The 18,876-nt window shown below is 36.9% G+C and overlaps 1 protein-coding gene across 1 annotated transcript; it reads right to left on the bottom strand.

The window, feature by feature from the left end:
- Window positions 1–6,885: 6,885 nt before the first annotated feature.
- On the bottom strand, window positions 6,886–16,540 carry LOC128550554 (interferon-inducible GTPase 1-like). The gene is made up of 4 exons (XM_053529800.1): window positions 16,494–16,540; window positions 15,842–16,084; window positions 11,801–11,878; window positions 6,886–7,630 (listed from the first exon to the last, which is right to left on the bottom strand). The coding sequence occupies exons 1-4, from the start codon at window positions 16,538–16,540 to the stop codon at window positions 7,207–7,209; spliced, it is 792 nt and encodes a 263-aa protein (XP_053385775.1). The 3' UTR covers window positions 6,886–7,206.
- Between the last annotated feature and the right edge of the window lie 2,336 nt (window positions 16,541–18,876).

The raw sequence follows: 18,876 nt of genomic DNA, 5'->3' as shown, positions 1-18,876 counted from the left end.
AGATTTTTACTTGATCTTTGAGTGCACTGCTATAATTTTCGAACGTTTAAGTAAAATAAACACAAAAAAACATGACACATTTAGAACTAAATTCCACTGTTTTCGTAGCAAAAAGTCCTTGAAAAAGCTACTTGCGTTTCAAGAGGGCCTTATTTAGTCGTGTCCTCTAATCCCTTATTGTGATTTACAATGTCATTGTATACAATGACGTTGAAATAATCTATACCGCTTATTCCCACTATCGCCGTTTTAATTAACAATTTAATCTTTACATTACCCTAATCTGACAAAAATAACAAACCAATATGAAAAAATAGACGTTCCGCATTCATTTAAGGTGAAATACAATAGCTTAAGGTTAACTACTTAGATAAAAACAATGCAACTTTAAAGAGATTTGGTCAAATTATTGACAAGTTAAAAAATTAGTTGTATTTGGTGTTACATAGGCTCAAAGAGATTAAGAATAATAAATCATGATCAATCCTCTCGTATATTCTTAAATTTTATATCAATTCGACAAGACAACAAACTGGCACAGGAGCCAATCTATATTTTTGTCTTTATTTTAATTTTCACAATATACATTTACTGTATAGATAAATATTTGATCTCAACCTGTTGTACACAGCCGCCATATACATTAAACATTTTCATGTAATAGCAGAAAACTCGCAATATTTTATGTAAATCCAAAGGTTATGACACGTTTAGCACTAAAGTTCTATAATTTTCCCAATTAAAAGTCCTTCGGCCTTATAATAGTGTCTTCTGACCCTATATTGCGATATGTATGACAAATATTTTGATAAAAAAAGCGGTAATAACATTTTGTGAATGTTTTCAATTCATTGAGTATTAAATTCCTGTAGTTAAATTGTTATTGTAAATATTTCTAGGCTTCTTGAAAGAATTAAAAACGCACTTTACCGAAGTAAATCCTTTTGTAAATAAAAAAAATAATTGGACACAAATCAGTACATAATTTAACACGTAATGTCGGTTTCCATTGACTTTCAAAACTTGAGAATAAATTCGTAAAAATGTGTTAATCACAATTTCCATTCGTGTTCCTTTTGTTTCAAGACAGTTTATATCTTTTAAAGTATCTAGTTTCGCACATTTTCTTTCTTGTCAAATCACGTCAACTTTGACCATTGTATTTTTTGAAATGCCACCCTCATTATCTTGATAACATGAATGACTAACAATTAAAAGATAGTGTCTTCGGTACAATATAGTATAAAGTACTTGATCTTTTGGCTCTATTTGTTTGTATATGCCATGCGTGCCTTTGTTTTCTTATTTTCGGTTAACAAACTCCAATGTAATTTAAGTCCTGCATTGTTGTATATATTCTTCTGTTAAGGCGTTAGCGTGTGGTGGCCACATTTGACTAAGATTTTGTTAGGTGAGTGGCATTCGATGAAGACAAAAAACAAACCTGTATAAGATGTACGTAATTTTAGACGATTTTTTCCAGTAGTTTTCCTCGAGGGAGAGGGGATTCGAGGTTTGCGTCAGGTGCACCCCGTTATGCAAACACCATATCGATTTTACTGATTAATAAAAAGTACAATTAACTTTAAGTCTACTGGCTAAAAGTGATTCTGCCTTTCCGACCAGTGCAGACCGAGATCACTTCCTTGCAGGTGTCGCCGGCTGCCAGTTAGTGTTTTGGTCGGTGGGTGGACGTGACAACAGAAGAGGTACACCTCATATTTGTTGTGACATGTATTGTCTCAAACCAATATATAATCAACTGCAGATATATGTATATAAGTCTACAGAAAGTTGCATTATCTGTTGGCACAAAAATATGGCGTTATACTGATGTTTGCAAAAATGGCGAGTGCGAATCTTTATTTACTGTGAATGGTCAGTTTAGGTCATGTGATTTAACTGTCCGACAAGAGGGTCAACAGTACGTGTCCGTTTATGGTCAAGGGGAAGCAAGGGCTAATATTACTAAACTATAGTAAAAGCTACTGGTGTAATTCTGCTACACTACATTTACGAATCACCTATGACACAGGCTGATCATGGTCTGTACTGTTCGCTATTCAGTCAGTAAATTTTCAGTGAACACCCCTTTGAATTGCCCAAACTGGGTGACAGTCAGTCCATTTTAGAAATTAAGCAGGTTAAAGGTCAATAAAGATTAAATAAGGTCGTTTCTTTTATCGTTTCTGCTGGTCGAATTAGGAAAGCTATAGCTTTCTTGTGTGCCAGAGAGGATTTCCCGTGTTTTTGCCGATGTTAGAAAAACTCGTTTTACACCCCAGGGTGTACCCCAGGGTGTAAGATGACTCACGTGCTGCAATTTGTGAATGGATGCGTAAATTCGTAGGCTTCTGTAACAAAAAGAAACATTCGTTTTACTTCATTTCTTCTATTAATTAAAGAACACAGCATGCAAGAAAAAGAACCAATCACTAGTTATAGGTGCAAATATCTGGCACAAGGGTGACTGTTTAGGCGGTAATGAGGCTCGCGTTACCGCCCAAACAAAACAAATCCAGTAACAAATGGTATCAAAATCGTGAATAAATGGTGAACAAATCGGGATTTGCCGATTTATTAACACCATTTGTTTACGATTCATTTAATGAATCGGAAGCAAATCGGGTTTTGCAGAGAAAGTCCCTCCCCCATTCATTGCAGATAACCGATTTGTTTAACATTGATTAGAAACAGATATTTTGTGCAGTACCATTTATTACCGATTCATTAAAAAGTAAAGTTGTGACTTTTTGGGCGGGAAACATGAGTATATTGTCAGCCATCTTTAATGCATTTTGGCGGGATAACTGAAATACACAGAGACACCACATGTCCTCTGAAATACTGGAATTTTAACTGTTATGGAGTAAGTGCAAATGTTTGATTGTCTAATATAGTTGTAAAAGGACATGTTTAAGTACATACATTAACTCTCTACACTATATTTGAAGCTGTTAAGTTTTAGGAAATAATTACAAGATTGTCATATGTTTTCATGACAATTTTAAAGAAATTTTATAAATTAGATCTGATGCATATGTTCTAATATGTATCATATTCTTGATTTTTGCAACTGCTATACTGTAAATAGAATCTATATATTTCATGTTGTTCTTTACTTACTAGAACATTTATTTTGCAATTTTTATAGTTAATGCTACCCTTTCTAGAAAATTTACACAAAATTCGTCCTCAAACTTTTTGTACCCATGCTTTCGTCCCTTAAAAATAATGCTGAGTTATTAGTACGATTCATTACCGATTCATTAGCACGATTTATTACCGATTTATTTGTGCCACTGATTTCCAAATTCCTTTCATTTCAACTTCAGCATACCCGATTTGTTACCGATTCATTATTTAGCAAAACAATTTAAAGTCCTGATTTGTTACCGATTTATTAAATGATTTGTTTACGATTTATTACCGATTCATTAGTTCATTTGCATACCATTTGAATCGTGAACAAATCGTGAACAAATCACCCGATTTGTTCACCATTTATTACACCGATTCATTCCAATCTTTTTTTTTTGTTTGGGCGATTACACAGTTACCCTAGAGCCAGATATTTTCATCCGCACCTTCAAATTAGTGAAAGATTCTTTTAACCTACCTGTAATCTACCTGTAACGACAAGGGTCAACGCATCATGGCTGTCACAGCAGAACTTTACTTTTTTGTTGAAAAAAAGAAAGATGTAAAACGGCCGCACACTGATTTAACTCCTCCTTGGTATACGCATGCGTAAAGCAACTTTATTCATTGAAACGAATGCAAGTCGGTTGTTAGCGAGGATGAAAAGACTGAGAGACCTAACAATTGACAGCTTTGTTAAAATGTTATAAATGAGGATTAAAACAAATTCTGATATGACCGACAATGACATTCCCCAACCAAACTGTTAAATCATATTTAACGTCATAAATACTCTGTTTAGCTGCAAAAGGGCAGACGTTTTAAGTGCCTTTCCAACAGTTTTGAAATGGTTAATGTGCTAATACATCACTTACCTATCGAAATTTTTCAAACGATAACTAATTAATTACACTACACACTTTAGTGTTGATAGAAAGACATTCAGTTTTACAGGAGATTTCTATATCAACTGAAATTTTACACTTTTTACATATAATTTTTTAAGGCAAGCAATTTGAAAACTTTACATTTTTTAAATGCTGCAATAAACAATGTAGACAATGAAATGTCATGTCCTTCCATGGCTGTTTTATTCATTTCAACAGAAACATGATTGCTCCATAAGTAGATCTACGCAAGTTTGTAAAAATTCAGCTATTAGAACTAAGTTGAATAATTTCTTCTCGTTTTGCACCTAATGATTTGCTCCCATCTTTGTTCTTTCATTGAAACGAGAGGATAATAGAATCTACCATACGAGTGTTAATTGTTTTTTTTATACACACGGCCTTACAGTTACCGCTTTTGGTGCTGTTTTCGACGTTTTCACACTAACGGGTAGTTCTAGATCTATGTTGATTATATAAATACAAAACATCAAAATGAGGGGATAATACCAAACGAGTGTGTATATGTTTTTATACACACGGCCTTACATTTACCACTTTTGGTACTGTTTTCGACGTTTTCATAATAACGACTATTTAGATTATGCAAAACACAAAAGTATTGCAATAAACATATTCTCTGATAATTTTGTACATTTTAGTAGGCTATACACCACGGTCTGACAAACTGACGAAAGTAATTAATGACGTCACATTGTATAGAATTATGTCATAGCATATTAGTTTTTACATGTTAATTATGTGATACCTCTGAATAAAGAACAATGTAATACTTTTAATTTATCTCCAATGTGTACGAAAGTCATGATTTTTTAACTTAGAGTAGTGGATCGGCAATTTCTGTACTACGTACAGCATTCTCTGGTTGTTACTTGAAACCATGGCCATATTCCTTTGAATACTCGGAACAGTGTTCTACAAGTTCTGGCATTGTTAAATAAAATAGTGCACTTTGAGCCCTGTTGAGATTATTCATAGCGGATACGCCGGATAGCCGGAATAAAATACTTTCACTTGTCGTAAATATTTAACACATTATTATTATTATTATTTACCAGATTTTTTTAGCGCTCTATTCGTCTATAAAATAAACGTTCAAAAGCGCTGTACAAACTACATATCAAAGAATGATATGGACAAAAAATATATCAACATTAAAAGGTAGTTAGCCTGAATCAGGTTTGACTACATATTAATTGTACTAGATATTTTAAAGAACAATAAATAACAGTAAATAACTTCTATTGCAAAGTCATACAACAGCTTGTTTCCAGTGCAAAGTTAGTTTCAATAGACCTTGAAGAAAAAGTGTGACTGTTCTGTCTACATCAGGTTTTCTTTAGAACAATCTGCACACGTTCTGAACATTCCAGGACACTACTCATTTTGGTTAAAATATTGACTTAGAGTATGTGCAGAATCTTTCTAGCCAAAGGAATATGACCCATGTGTTCGCCGAGGAGTAGAATCTATGAGAATATGTAATCAATGTTTAATTTTTCAAAAGTCGACTATAGTACCTTTTGTAGTACATGTATTGGGTAACGCATTATGTCAAAATTCCTAGTTCAACGCATTCATAACAAGTTCTTTGTGCATCTTTCTTGCGTCATCCGCGCATAACTGCAGTAAACCCCTTAGACTTGCTGCTGCAAATGAATAGGACATTCCAGCGACAATACAACTACCTAAAATGGGAAGGATAAGTGGCAGAGTGCTTTGAACTACGTCTAAAAAAGTGTGTGACGCAGGTAACAGATCATATACAGTCTTTATTTCTCCACTTTGTAGACCTAATTCTTTAATCAAATCTTTTGGTCGTGCGTTTTCTTCTATCGTCTCTTTGTCAATACCAAGCTGCTTCTTGTAGAACTGATATTCGGATATCAGTAATGATTATGGTGGCTGATTTCTGCCATCTCGTTCTGGCGTGTTGGCGCGTTTGCAGGGCGCCAGAACGCCAGGACGCCAGGACGACAATTATCCGCGCCAAGACGACAAACAAGGCATTTGTCGTTCTGGCGGGGGCGCCAACACGCTAAATTGGGAAGTTGTCGTCCTGGCGTTTTGGCGTCTTAGCGCGTTTGCAGGGCGCCAACACGCCAACACGCCAGGACGACAATTATACGCGCCAAGACGACAAAATCCATATTTGTCGTTTTGGCGCGTTCATTTGTCGTCTTGGCGTGTTGGCGCGTTGGCGTTTGCAGGGCGCCAAGACGCCAAAACGCCAGGACGACAATAATATGCGCCAAGACGACAAAATCCATATTTGTCGTTTTGGCGCGTTCATTTGTCGTCCTGGCGTGTTGGCGCGTTGGCGGGGGCGCCAAGACGCCAACACGCCAAGACGACAGATGAACGCGCCAAGACGACAAAATCCATATTTGTCGTTTTGGCGCGTTCATTTGTCGTCTTGGCGTGTTGGCGCGTTGGCGGGGGCGGGGGCGCCAAGACGCCAACACGCCAAGACGACAAATGAACGCGCCAAAACGACAAATATGGATTTTGTCATCTTGGCGCATATAATTGTCGTCCTGGCGTGTTGGCGTCTTGGCGCCCTGCAAACGCTAACGCGCCAACACGCCAAGACGACAAATGAACGCGCCAAAACGACAAATATGGATTTTGTCGTCTTGGCGCGTATAATTGTCGTCCTGGCGTGTTGGCGTCTTGGCGCCCTGCAAACGCGCCAACACGCCAGAACGAGATGGCAGAAATCAGCCACCATAAATGATAGATCAACAACTCCGCTGATTCCAGGTATTGGTATCGCGCCGCCGACTGCCGAAGCTACAGACACCTTGATGATTCTCTTTTCAAGAGCTTCTACTTTTCTTTCTAAAACTCCATCTGTAATCAGAAACATGGACAATACCATGGCTTCCCTTTTACGATCAAGGGTTTCATCGATCAGGGTTGTTGTCAATGAATTAAAATCAAAGTCAAAAGGACAATAGCTGTCGATGAGAAAAACCGACATTTCAGAAAAGCCATTTTCGTCTAGGATGTTCCGACAGTCGGCTCGAACTTTCTCTATGACATTGTCTTTCTTATGGGACTTAGGATGTCCTTTCTTGTCATTTGACACTTCAACGTCTAATTGTGTCCGAACAAAGTGAAAAATTTTCTTACGTTCGGTAATTTCTTTTGCCAATCACAGATCGTTATTTTTGAATCGACCTGCAGCTAGAATGAGGAAGAAGTCAAAGCTATCAAAATTCATTATTTTTAGGTATTTTTCTCTGGGAAACTTTGGGGTTCCAACTCCTGGAAGGTCCCAGAACACCATATTCTCATTTTCGGGATGAGTGTACGGCTTAACATCTTTAGTAGCTTCAACAACATCGACATGAGCACCGCCTTCATCGTCTGCCGTTAATCCACGGATGGCATTAATGAAACTCGACTTTCCAACTCCGGATGCGCCAGTAATTGCAATATTTAGTGGGATCTTTTTCCATTCACAGTTTTTCATCTGGATGTGTTTAATCAACCCAGGGACACCTCCACTCGTTACTGCATTCAGCAGCTCGGCTTTCTCAGCTTCGGAAAGTGTAAAATGTTCTTCAGTCATAATCCTGAAATTAAATTACAATGTATTTTTGATAAGATAAAACTCTTATTGAAATAGACGGTTTGTCCTTTATACAAGCTAGAACACCTTTACCACGGGATACAGAGGAACAAGTGGTTAACAAAACAAATGAACGACAAGTCGAAAGATTTCCTGCGGCCAGAAGTTATACCAGGCTAAAAGTAACTTATGAGTGAATATCGTACTTGTTTTTTTTATCATACCATTACGCTTTACATAGGAAAAATAACTCCATTCTACATGTTGTACAAGTAGACCTATGAAATATATATTTCTTAATTCTGAAAGTTATTGTTCTGAGCAAAAATAACTATATTTCCCTTTCATGTATGGCATAACTTTTAGCTCAACAGGCCACATTCCTTGATTATTGAAATACTTTACTAGAACTATTACAAATGTGATTCATGCCTTCACTTGGACTTAACTGACATATAGAGCAAAAAAAAAAAAAAAAAAAAAACAACAAAAAAAAAACAAACTAATTAAACAAAGAGGAATCTTAAAAATCCCTTATGCACAACTAGGTATCAATATTGATCACCGCTGAAAGTTTGAATAAGTTATATGAAATAATAAATAAGGAATTCAGGTCACAAGACTTTCTCTATATATATATCATACAGAGTGCCAGCTTTATTGCAATAACGGCGTTCCATAAATGCGATAAGCCAATCGCAAATCGGTAAAATATCACGTGAAATCGCCCAGTCTCCATGTGCTTTACTAGTTGTTGCATTCCAATATACCTGCGGCCTTCAGGCCGCAGGTAATAACGGCAGAAATTATAGGTACATGTGTTAAAAGAAACATACTCAGTGCCTTTGAAAAACAAGTTTCATTCAACGCAAGTCGCTCACCTGAGATACACTGCTTGCTTTAACAGTTTGGGAAGATAATTATGCAAGAGAAAAGTCTGTGAAATCATTATGAAACCGCATATTTGTACTATCTTTGTAAAGGCCAGCGGTTTCTTTCTGACAATGATTTTAAAATTGGGCCTGCTGTTTCTGATAAGAACATTTTTAAAGTTTGCAATATACACATATAAGGAAGATGTGTCCCACCCCGTGGCAACCATGTTTTTGACGAATCAGAATAATCTGAATAGTCTTGGTAGAGGGTCACACATGGACCATTTAAGTGAAATTATTTTAAAATCGGGCCAGCAGTTTTCTACAAGAAGATTTTTTAAAGTTTCCACAAAATACATATAGGGAAAAGTGACCAAACCCATTGGCAGCCATGTTTTTTTTGACGAATCAAAATAATTTGAACATTCTTGGTAGCAGGTCACACAAGGCTCATTTGTGTGAAATTACTTCAAAATCAAGCCAGCAGTTTCATAAAAGAAGATTTTTAAAGTTTCCATTATATAATATACTAGAAAAGGAAAAGTGACCACGCCCTCTGGCAGCCATGTCTATTGACGAATATTTTTTTAGAAAATGACATTAACATTTTCTAAGTAAAGCGAGGTTGCTTTCTGTAGCTGTTTTGATGATAAAAGAAAATTGTATTGTGACATTGATTTTTTGTGTGGAAAAACATTTCAGAGAGACAAATACATGTGTTAATCCAGTTATTTCAAAACATGACAAAATATTTATATCCTGCGACTTGAATAGAAGAGGCTATCACGTAAATAATAATCTAAATGCTTGCAGTCTGTAAAGACGACACAATCTGCAGCTGCCCCTAAATGACATAATAATAAGGGTGTAATTGTGCAAGCATATGTAGTGATGTATGCACGTGCTTCTAAAATGCCCAACCATGTATTGTTACAAATTCAAAACATGCACTATGTAAATGCATATACATTTATGTCAGTTATAAACACAAATTTATAGTAGTGTCAGAGACAGAATATTGAATAAAGATAGAACCAGACTGTAAACTGTTGAATGTATAAATCCAGTCTAACATCTTTAACATGTTATCTCCAATTTTGCTTTATCTGTTAAAAATACAATGTAATCTCATTTGTGTTGACAAAGAGTGAAATGTGCACATGCTGATATTTGTTTGCTAAAGGAATTATAACACTATCAGTTTGTCTACGAAGTCTTGAAACAGACTCTTACTCACTATGGCAGCCATACTGAACGCCATTTTGGATATTAGTACTGTTCCATGAAAAGGTCCCTTTTATCATCCTCTTGACAACACTAGATACATTTTGGTGTATTTCAATAAGATCTATTTAGCACCACTGTATGTCTATAAATCTTCATATACAGAAAGTCTACCATTTTTGGCGGTCATTTTTGAACGCCATCTTGACTATCAGTTAAATACCACACATAATGCAACTGCATCATGCAGTTCTGTAATCTAGAGATCCTAACAAATATTTTGGTATATAGAAACCTTTGTTCAATCTGATAGACCGGTGCTTAGGTATTTGCAGCATCAATACTACAATGTTATTAATAATGAGAGTTGGTTCGCACAAGATTGTGTCTACGGACAGACGGACAGGCAGATAACCTGAAACCAGTAAACCCCTCTTACAACTTCTTTGTTCGAGCGGTACAATAATAGCAGACTCGGGCTGTTCGTGAGAGGTATGGAAAGGTGCAAACACATAAAACATGAAACGCACATGACTGCTACGTCATAGTACTTATATAATACAATATTTAGAAACATACTTATATATGTCGGAGCAAAATGAATTACTTAGTATACATGCATGTTCTACTTTTATTGGCAGTTACTATCAAATAATAATAGTATACACAACAATATATTAGAAAATGATGAACTAATTAATAAAATTAAAAAAAAAATGTTACTTACAAAGGGAAACATCTCAGCCAGAAAGTCTGTATTATTAATAACAGCTTTTATCTCCCTTAAATTATCTTTTTTTGTCTACAAGCTAGGAAGTCCATAACATTAGATAGTACAGCTTTTATATCTACCTTCAATTTTTTGCTGGCAATAGAATATATGATTGTTATTATTGTTATTCACTGACTGTGTCACCATGTATTATGTACAATTGTCTGTTTGTAATTCAACATATCATGCTGTTAACTCTTTACTGAACTATTCATGATATATTATACATACTGTAAAATGAGGTCTCTTGAAATAAGATACAAGTTACAAAAAAAAAAAGAGAAACATTGTTACTTATAATGAAAATGGGTTTAGGAAAGTATTTCTTTTGTTTATGAGAACTTGTCTGTTCGCAAAATGACACAGGATGGCATATTATTAATCCATAAACTGAATGTTGGAAAGGATTAGTATAAGAGAAATCAAAACAATGAAATTATTAAAACAAAAATTCATAATCGCAGTGCTTTCGTCATCGACATTGACCACGATCATTGTTTACATCGAGCCATATCTAAATGACATTATTGTGCGTTTCATTCGACCTGGCGGGACTTACAGTATGCAAATAATGGTAATCTCAAAAAACGAGCAAAATAGGTAGAGCAATATAATTGTTTAATTCCGTAATCGGTTACAATGTAAGGTAGATGGCCATTGAATAAGAAATATACTATATCCTGCATAGTAATACAGTGGGCCGTCGAGAAACCCCGCCCCGCCAGGTCGATTAAAACACACAATAGTAATGATTACTAATGATGAAGTGATTGCAGGGAAAAGAAAACAGTTTCTGATTTAGGTCACCTCATTAACGCATTGAGACGCTATAGAAGTAGTATGCAGTAGCAAAACCTACATAAACCTATATAATCGTGCTGGAAAATAAAATTTTGAAATGGTCCAGCATGCAAAAACACATAAACGGTTACAACTTAACTAAACTATTTAAGAAAAAGAAATAATCCTATTTACATCCAGTCCAGGAACTCTTTGTTATTACATTTCAAGAAAGAGAGTTTGACAGAATAGTAAACAGTGCACTACCTGTGTTGTTTAACTGCACTATCGAGAAAGTGTTCTACGTAGATTCTTACGTGACATAGGGCAAAAAAAAAAAAATGAGGAACATATAGTAAACTAAACACCGCCTCGGTAGCCTAGTGGTAGAACGTCCGCTTTAAGTGCAGGAGGTCGTGGGTTCGATCCCCAGCCGCGTCATACCAAATACGTGAAAATGGTATCAGTAGCTCCCTTGCTTGTTACTCAGCATTAAAAGGAAAACTGGCCTCTTCTCGCATACCTTCGTGACGATGGATTCCATTTGGACTGAGGTGTTGAGATGATCAATATAAGTTGTAGAACTTTCTTTCCAATTGCCCTAAAATAAATTATATATAAACTAAACTATCGAGTCTTTTTATGTCTTTTGTCTTTAAGTCTTTTGAAACTTGATCGAGTAATAGTTTTATTGTAAATCTTTTAATTTTTATTTTGTGTTACAATCTTAGTGAAGTAAATTTGTTTAGTGACAGAGCGTCTGCCTCCGTCGCGGAAGGCCACAGATTCAATCCCCGATCGCGTCTCAGTGATGTGAAAAATTTATCAGTTGCTCCCCTAATATGCTTAGTATTATGTGGATAGAACAGACTTTTGCATGAAAAAGATGTCTAAATTGGTAGAATTTGTTTCAGGTTTCATCTTAAATTAATTAGTATCAAAAATAGTAATTTTCAGTTTTTGTGTTTAATAAGGGTCCATCCGCCCGTTAGAGCACAATATAGCAATTAAGCTATGTAGAGTATAGACCCCCGGCATGTCACCAGGCATGCCGTTAAAGATGCTTTTTGAAGCCAAATGGTGAAAATTTACCTCTACGCAATTTCCGTAGACTATATGCCAAAGATAAGTAATTTTGATGCCGAAAATGGGTCACTGTCGCGGCCAATGAGACCTAAATGACAGCTCCCCTGTGGTAGCCAATAGACAATATACAAGAAGGTGTGGCAAGCTTCGCCCTTAAAAGGGCGGTTGAGGCCGCTGGTCCAAGGTGTCTCCCGTGGTGTTGCTGCCCCTCCCCACTCGCCCATCACGTTGAGCGTGAAGTTTGAGCGGCTCGGGGTCTTCTCTGCATGCCGTCTAAGTACTGGCAGGTCTTCTGTCTGGTCTACACATCTGTGCCACGCAGAGTGTCCCGCGAAGATCTGTCGCAGCGTTCTGTTGTTGTCTTGTCATCTATCGCCATGCAGGAGTTCCATCATTACCACCCGAGTTGAATGGAGCCGGGTGGCCGAAGCGTTTTTGTGAGATAAAACAACCGAAGTTGAGTAGGTTGGCTCCCCCGGGTAGAGATGTTGGAAGTCTGCATGGCCCATCTCATCGTCCCAACCTTTGCAGGGCCACTCCCTCCGGAATTAGTCAGGACACCGACAGTTGTCTTGGCTCCACTTCTGTCGATGCCCTGTGCCTTCTCCGCGACGAGCACGCTCCGGAGGGCTGGAGAAGAAAATAGTAATTTTGTATTTTCGTGCTGATTTATATATGTAAAGGGGCGCAGCCGTCTGACATATTATTACCAAGCAAATCCTCATATCATAAAATTACATTTAAGTGAACTTTCTAAAAGTTTAAAACATGTTTAAGTAAGTCTTTTCACGAACTTAAATCGACAACGGGTCGCATACTAACTATTTTCACAAAGCTAAGTCATCTGTGTGAAGTTAGCAGAATAGCAGAATAGCAGAATAACTCCAGCAGAACAGCAGAATAATTCCAGCAGAACGGCAGAATAGCAGAACAGCAGAACAACTCCAGCAGGATAGCAGAATGGCAGAATAACTCCAGCAGAATAGCAGAACAGCAGAATAACTCTAGCAGAATAACAGAATAGCAGAATAACTCCAGCAGAATAGCAGAATGGCAGAATGACTCCAGCAGAATGGCAGAACAGCAGAATAACTTCAGCAGAATAACAGAATTGTCTGAATAACTCCAGCAGAATAGCAGAATGGCAGAATAACTCCAGCAGAACAGCAGAATAACTCCAGCAGAACGGCAGAATAGCAGAACAGCAGAATAACTCCAGCAGAATAGCAGAATGGCAGAACAGCAGAATAACTTCAGCAGAATAAAAGAATGGCAGAATAACTCCAGCAGAATAGCAGAATGGCAGAACAGCAGAATAACTTCAGTAGAATAGCAGAACGGCAGAATAACCCCAGCAGAATAGCAGAATGGCAGAATAACTCCAGCAGAATAGCAGAATGACAGAACAGCAGAATAACTCCAGCAGAATAACAGAAAAGCAGAATAACTCCAGCAGAATAATAGAATAGCAGAATAGCAGAATAACTCCAGCAGATTAGCAGAACAGCAGAATAACTCCAGCAGAATAACAGAATAGCAGAATAGCAGAATAACTCCAGCAGATTAGCAGAACAGCAGAATAGCTCCAGCAGAATAACAGAAGAGCAGAATAGCAGAATAACTCCAGCAGATTAGCAGAATAATTCTAGAAGAATTATAGAATTACTCTAGCAGAATAGCAGAATGGCAGAATACTCCAGCAGAATAGCAGAATAACTCCAGCAGAATAACTCCAGCAGAATAACAGAATAGCAGAATAACTCCAGCAGAATGGCAGAACAGCAGAATAACTCCAGCAGAACAACAGAATAGCAGAATAACTCCAGCAGAATAGCCGAATGGCAGAATAACTCCAGCAGAATAACAGAATAACTCCAGCAGAATAGCAGAATGGCAGAATAACTCCAGCAGAATAGTAGAATGGCAGAATAACAGAATAACTCCAGCAGAATAACAGAATAGCAGAATAACTCTAGCAGAACAGCAGAATGGCAGAACAGCAGAATAACTCCAGCAGAATAACAGAATAACAGAATAGCAGAATAGCAGAATAACTCCAGCAGATTAGCAGAACAGCGGAATAACTCCAGCAGAAAAGCAGGACAGCAGAATAACTCCAGCAGAATAGCAGAATAACTCCAGCAGAATGGCAGTAAAACTTCAGCAGAATTGCAGATTAGCAGAATAACTCTAGCAGAATAGCAACTCCAGCAGAATGACAAAATAGCAGAATAACTCTAGCAGAATAGCAGCATAACTCCAGCTGAATAGCAGAATAGCAGAATAACTCCAGCAGAATGGAGGAATAGCAGAATAACTCCAGCAGAATGGACGAATAGCAGAATAACTCGAGCAGAATAGCAGAATGGCAGAATAGCAGAATAACTCCTGCAGAATGGCAGAATAGCAGAATAACTCCAGCAGAAAAGCAGAATAACAGAATAGAAGAATGACTCCAGCAGAATGGAGGAATAGCAGAATAACTCGAGCAGAATAGCAGAATGGCAGAATAGCAGAATAGCAGAATAACTCCAGCAGAATAGCAGAATAACTCCAGCAGAAAAGCAGAATAACAGAATAGAAGAATGACTTCAGCAGAATTGCAGAATAACAGAGTAGCAGAATGACCCCAGCTGAATAGCAGAATACTCCAGCAGAAAAGCAGAATAACTCCAGCAGAATAGCAGAATAGCAGAAAAACTCCAGCAGAATAGCAGAAAAACTCCTGCTGAATGGCAGAATGACTCCAGCAGAATGGTTCGATAAAACCACAGAAGAGTTTCTTTTTCTTAGTTTTACAATATTCGGCCAAGGAATGCAAAATCAAATATAAAACCAACAGTTGAATGTTTCTTCCTAAATCCAGCTTGAGTTTGATTTAACAGATTATTTGATTTTAGATACATTGTCAATCTTTCATTTAAAACAGCCTTAAATACTTTACCCATACAACTCAAAATAGTCATCGGTCTATAATTCTGAGGATCTTTGAATATTGCCCTTGTTTTTATTAATCGGTATAATACAGCCAACTAACCAAGATTCTGGCATAATGCTAACATCAAATACTTTATTAAAAAGCTTATGATACACAGGTAATAATATGTCGCATGAAACTTTAATGTACGCATTCAAAACTTTGTCCATTCCGGACGCTTTTCCAGATTTTAACTTAAAAATTACTTTTCGGATTTCCTCTATCGTAATTTGATCATTCAAATTATTGTCTATTGGAACATTTGGAAGTTCAGAGGTATCTTGGACTTCGTCATGAAATGAATTTGTGTTTAGAGTTTTAAAATACTTACGAAATACTTCCAAATCAACCTTTGCATCATTACTCTTAATTTGTAGACTATTTATATAATTCCAGTAATCTTTTGGCGAAGAAGTCCTCATATTTCTTATTGTGTTTCTTAAATATCTTTTGTATTTTACAACAGAATTTCTCAAGACACGTTTATATTGTTTGGCTGACTTCAACATTTCATTTATATTTCTGTCAGATTTAACAGATCTATACTTCTTTTTATTTGTATGAAAATCATTACGTGCATTTCTGCAATCAGCATTAAACCATTTGTTGTCTGTATTTTTTACATAGCATCTCTTATTTGTTAAGCCAAATGTTTTCTTAGCTGACTCTACTAGTATCGTTTCATTGACAAGAGAATTAACGATGTTATTCAGCTCGGCCTTATCCAAGTCTGTATCATCGAGTCTGTTGAAAACAACATCAACTATAGATCTATCAATATTATTCACGAATACAGAAGATTTGTATATATATGGATGATCAAAAGAGAAAAATGTGTGAGATCTTTTGAAAAAGATTTTGTTGTCAAAATTGCATTTCAATAACTGGCATGTAAAACAGGAAAATTTATATTTTGATATACTTTTCGGGTAAAACATAGAACAGTCCTATAAAAAATCATTTGAAAATGACCTGTAAGTCCCAAAAAAGGAGACAAAAATATCAAAAATAGCCTTATCAAAGCAGCAACATCTGCTTTACATAATTGCTATTTTCCGCTCATATAACTTGTCATACAAAATTTTCAGAGTCTCACTTCTAATATTAGATGTTTATTCACTAAAATTTGAAAATTATTAGAAATGGAAAATACCTATGTGGCGGTGATTTAGATATGAAAGAGAAGGTTGTATTCACCATAGAGTATTAACATAAAACGCCATTTAAATGTCATAACTTTTAAGGACACTCTAGTAGTGAACTCTTTTGCTATTCTGCTGGAGTTATTGCTTTAAAAAACTCATATTGCAAAAATAGTCTTTTAGCGTTGATTTTAACTGTCCTGCCGATGCGAGTCCAAAACAAACACTCTCTTATTTTTTTATATTGTCCTGCTAATCTGATATTCTGTTGCTTTTTTGCTGGCGTTATTCTGCTATTCTGCTCTTCTCCTGGAGTCTGCTATTCTCCCGAAGTTTGTCCGTTACGATGCTGGAGTTATTCTGTTAGATTCTAGCTTAGGCTAATTTTAATTGTGCGAAGTAATATGCGAGAGGTATATAATGCATAAAAGCCGTTCTTTAAGTTGTTCATTTCAATGTCAAAACTTGTTTTCTAACAAATTATGGTAAACTGTTTACCACACACATGGTCTTAGGCTAACTTAAATTATCATTCAAATGTGAGGTAAAATGATCAAAAGTTATTCCGCTAATCTGCTGGAGTTATTCTGCTATTCTGCTGAAGTTATTCTGCCATTCTGCTATTCTGCTATTCTGCTGGAGTTATTCTGCCATTCTGCTATTCTGCTCTTCTGCTGGAGTTATTCTGCCATTCTGCTATTCTGCTTTTCTGCTGGCTTTATTCTGCCATTCTGCTACTCTGCTATACTGCTGAAGTAATTCTGCCATTCTGCTATTCTGCTGGAGTTATTCTGCCATTCTACTATTCTGCTGGAATTATTCTGCTATTCTGCCATTCTGCTATTCTGCTGGAGTTATTCTGCCATTCTGCTTTTCTGCTGGAGTTATTCTGCCATTCTGCTATTCTGCTATTCTGCTCTTCTGCTGGAGTTATTCTGCCATTCTGCTATTCTGCTTTTCTGCTGGCTTTATTCTGCCATTCTGCTATTCTGCTGGAGTAAATCTGCCATTCTGCTATTCTGCTGGAGTTATTCTGCCATTCTACTATTCTGCAGGAATTATTCTGCTATTCTGCCATTCTGCTATTCTGCTAGAGTTATTCTGCCATTCTGCTTTTCTGCTGGAGTTATTCTGCTATTCTGCTATTCTGCTGGAGTTATTCTGCCATTCTGCTATTCTGCTGTTTTTATTCTGCCATTCTGCTGGAGTTATTCTGCCATTCTGCTATTCTGCTGGAGTTATTCTGCCATTATGCTAGTCTGCTAGTTTTCTGGAGTTATTCTGCTGTTCTGCTATTCTGCTGGAGTTATTCTGCCATTCTGCTATTCTGCTGAAGGTAATCTGCCATTCTGCTATTCTGCTGGAATTATTCTGCTGTTCTGCTATTCTGCTGGAGTTATTCTGCCATTCTGCTGGAGTTATTCTGCTGTTCTGCTATTCTGCTGGAGTTATTCTGCCATTCTGCTATTCTGCTGAAGTTATTCTGCTGTTCTGCTATTCTGCTATTCTGCTGGAGTTATTCTTCCATTCTGCTATTCTGCTGTTCTGCTATTCTGCTGGAGTTATTCTGCCATTCTACTATTCTGCTAGAGTTATTCTGCTGTTCTGCTATTCTGTTATTCTGCTGGAGTTATTCTTCTATTCTGCTGAAGCTATTCTGCTGTTCTGCTATTCTGCTATTCTGCTGGAGTTATTCTGCCATTCTGCTATTCTGCTGGAGTTATTCTTCTGTTCTGCTATTCTGCTTTTCTACTGGAGTAATTCTGCCATTCTGCTATTCTGCTGGAGATATTCTGCTGTTCTGCTTTTCTGCTGGAGTTATTCTGCCATTCTGCCATTCTGCTATTCTGCTGGAGATATTCTGCTGTTCTGCTTTTCTGCTGGAGTTATTCTGCCATTCTGCCATTCTGCTATTCTACTGGAGTTATTCTGTCATTCTGCTATTCTGCTATTCTGCTGGAGTTATTTTGCTGTTCTGCTATTCTGCTGGAGTTATTCTGCCATTCTGCTATTCTGCTGGAGTTATTCTGCTGTTCTGCTATTCTGCTTGAGTCATTCTGCCATTCTGCTATTCTGCTGAAGTTATTCTGTTGTTCTGCTATTCTGTTATTCTGCTGGAGTTATTCTGCCATTCTGCTATTCTGCTGAAGTTATTCTGCTGTTCTGCTATTCTGCTGGAGTTATTCTGCCATTCTGCTATTCTGCTGGAGATATTCTGCTGTTCTGCTTTTCTGCTGGAGTTATTCTGCCATTCTACCATTCTGCTATTCTACTGGAGTTATTCTGCCATTCTGCTATTCTGCTAGAGTTATTCTGCTGTTCTGCTATTCTGCTATTGTTCTTCTACCATTATTCTATTCTGCTATTCTGCTAACTTCACACAGATAGCTAAGT

Source organism: Mercenaria mercenaria, chromosome 18 (genome assembly GCF_021730395.1).
Source record: "Mercenaria mercenaria strain notata chromosome 18, MADL_Memer_1, whole genome shotgun sequence".
In the NCBI taxonomy this organism is placed as follows: domain Eukaryota; kingdom Metazoa; phylum Mollusca; class Bivalvia; order Venerida; family Veneridae; genus Mercenaria; species Mercenaria mercenaria.
The sequence above is the reverse complement of the archived record's forward strand: the minus strand, read 5'-3'. Positions and strand labels throughout refer to the sequence as shown.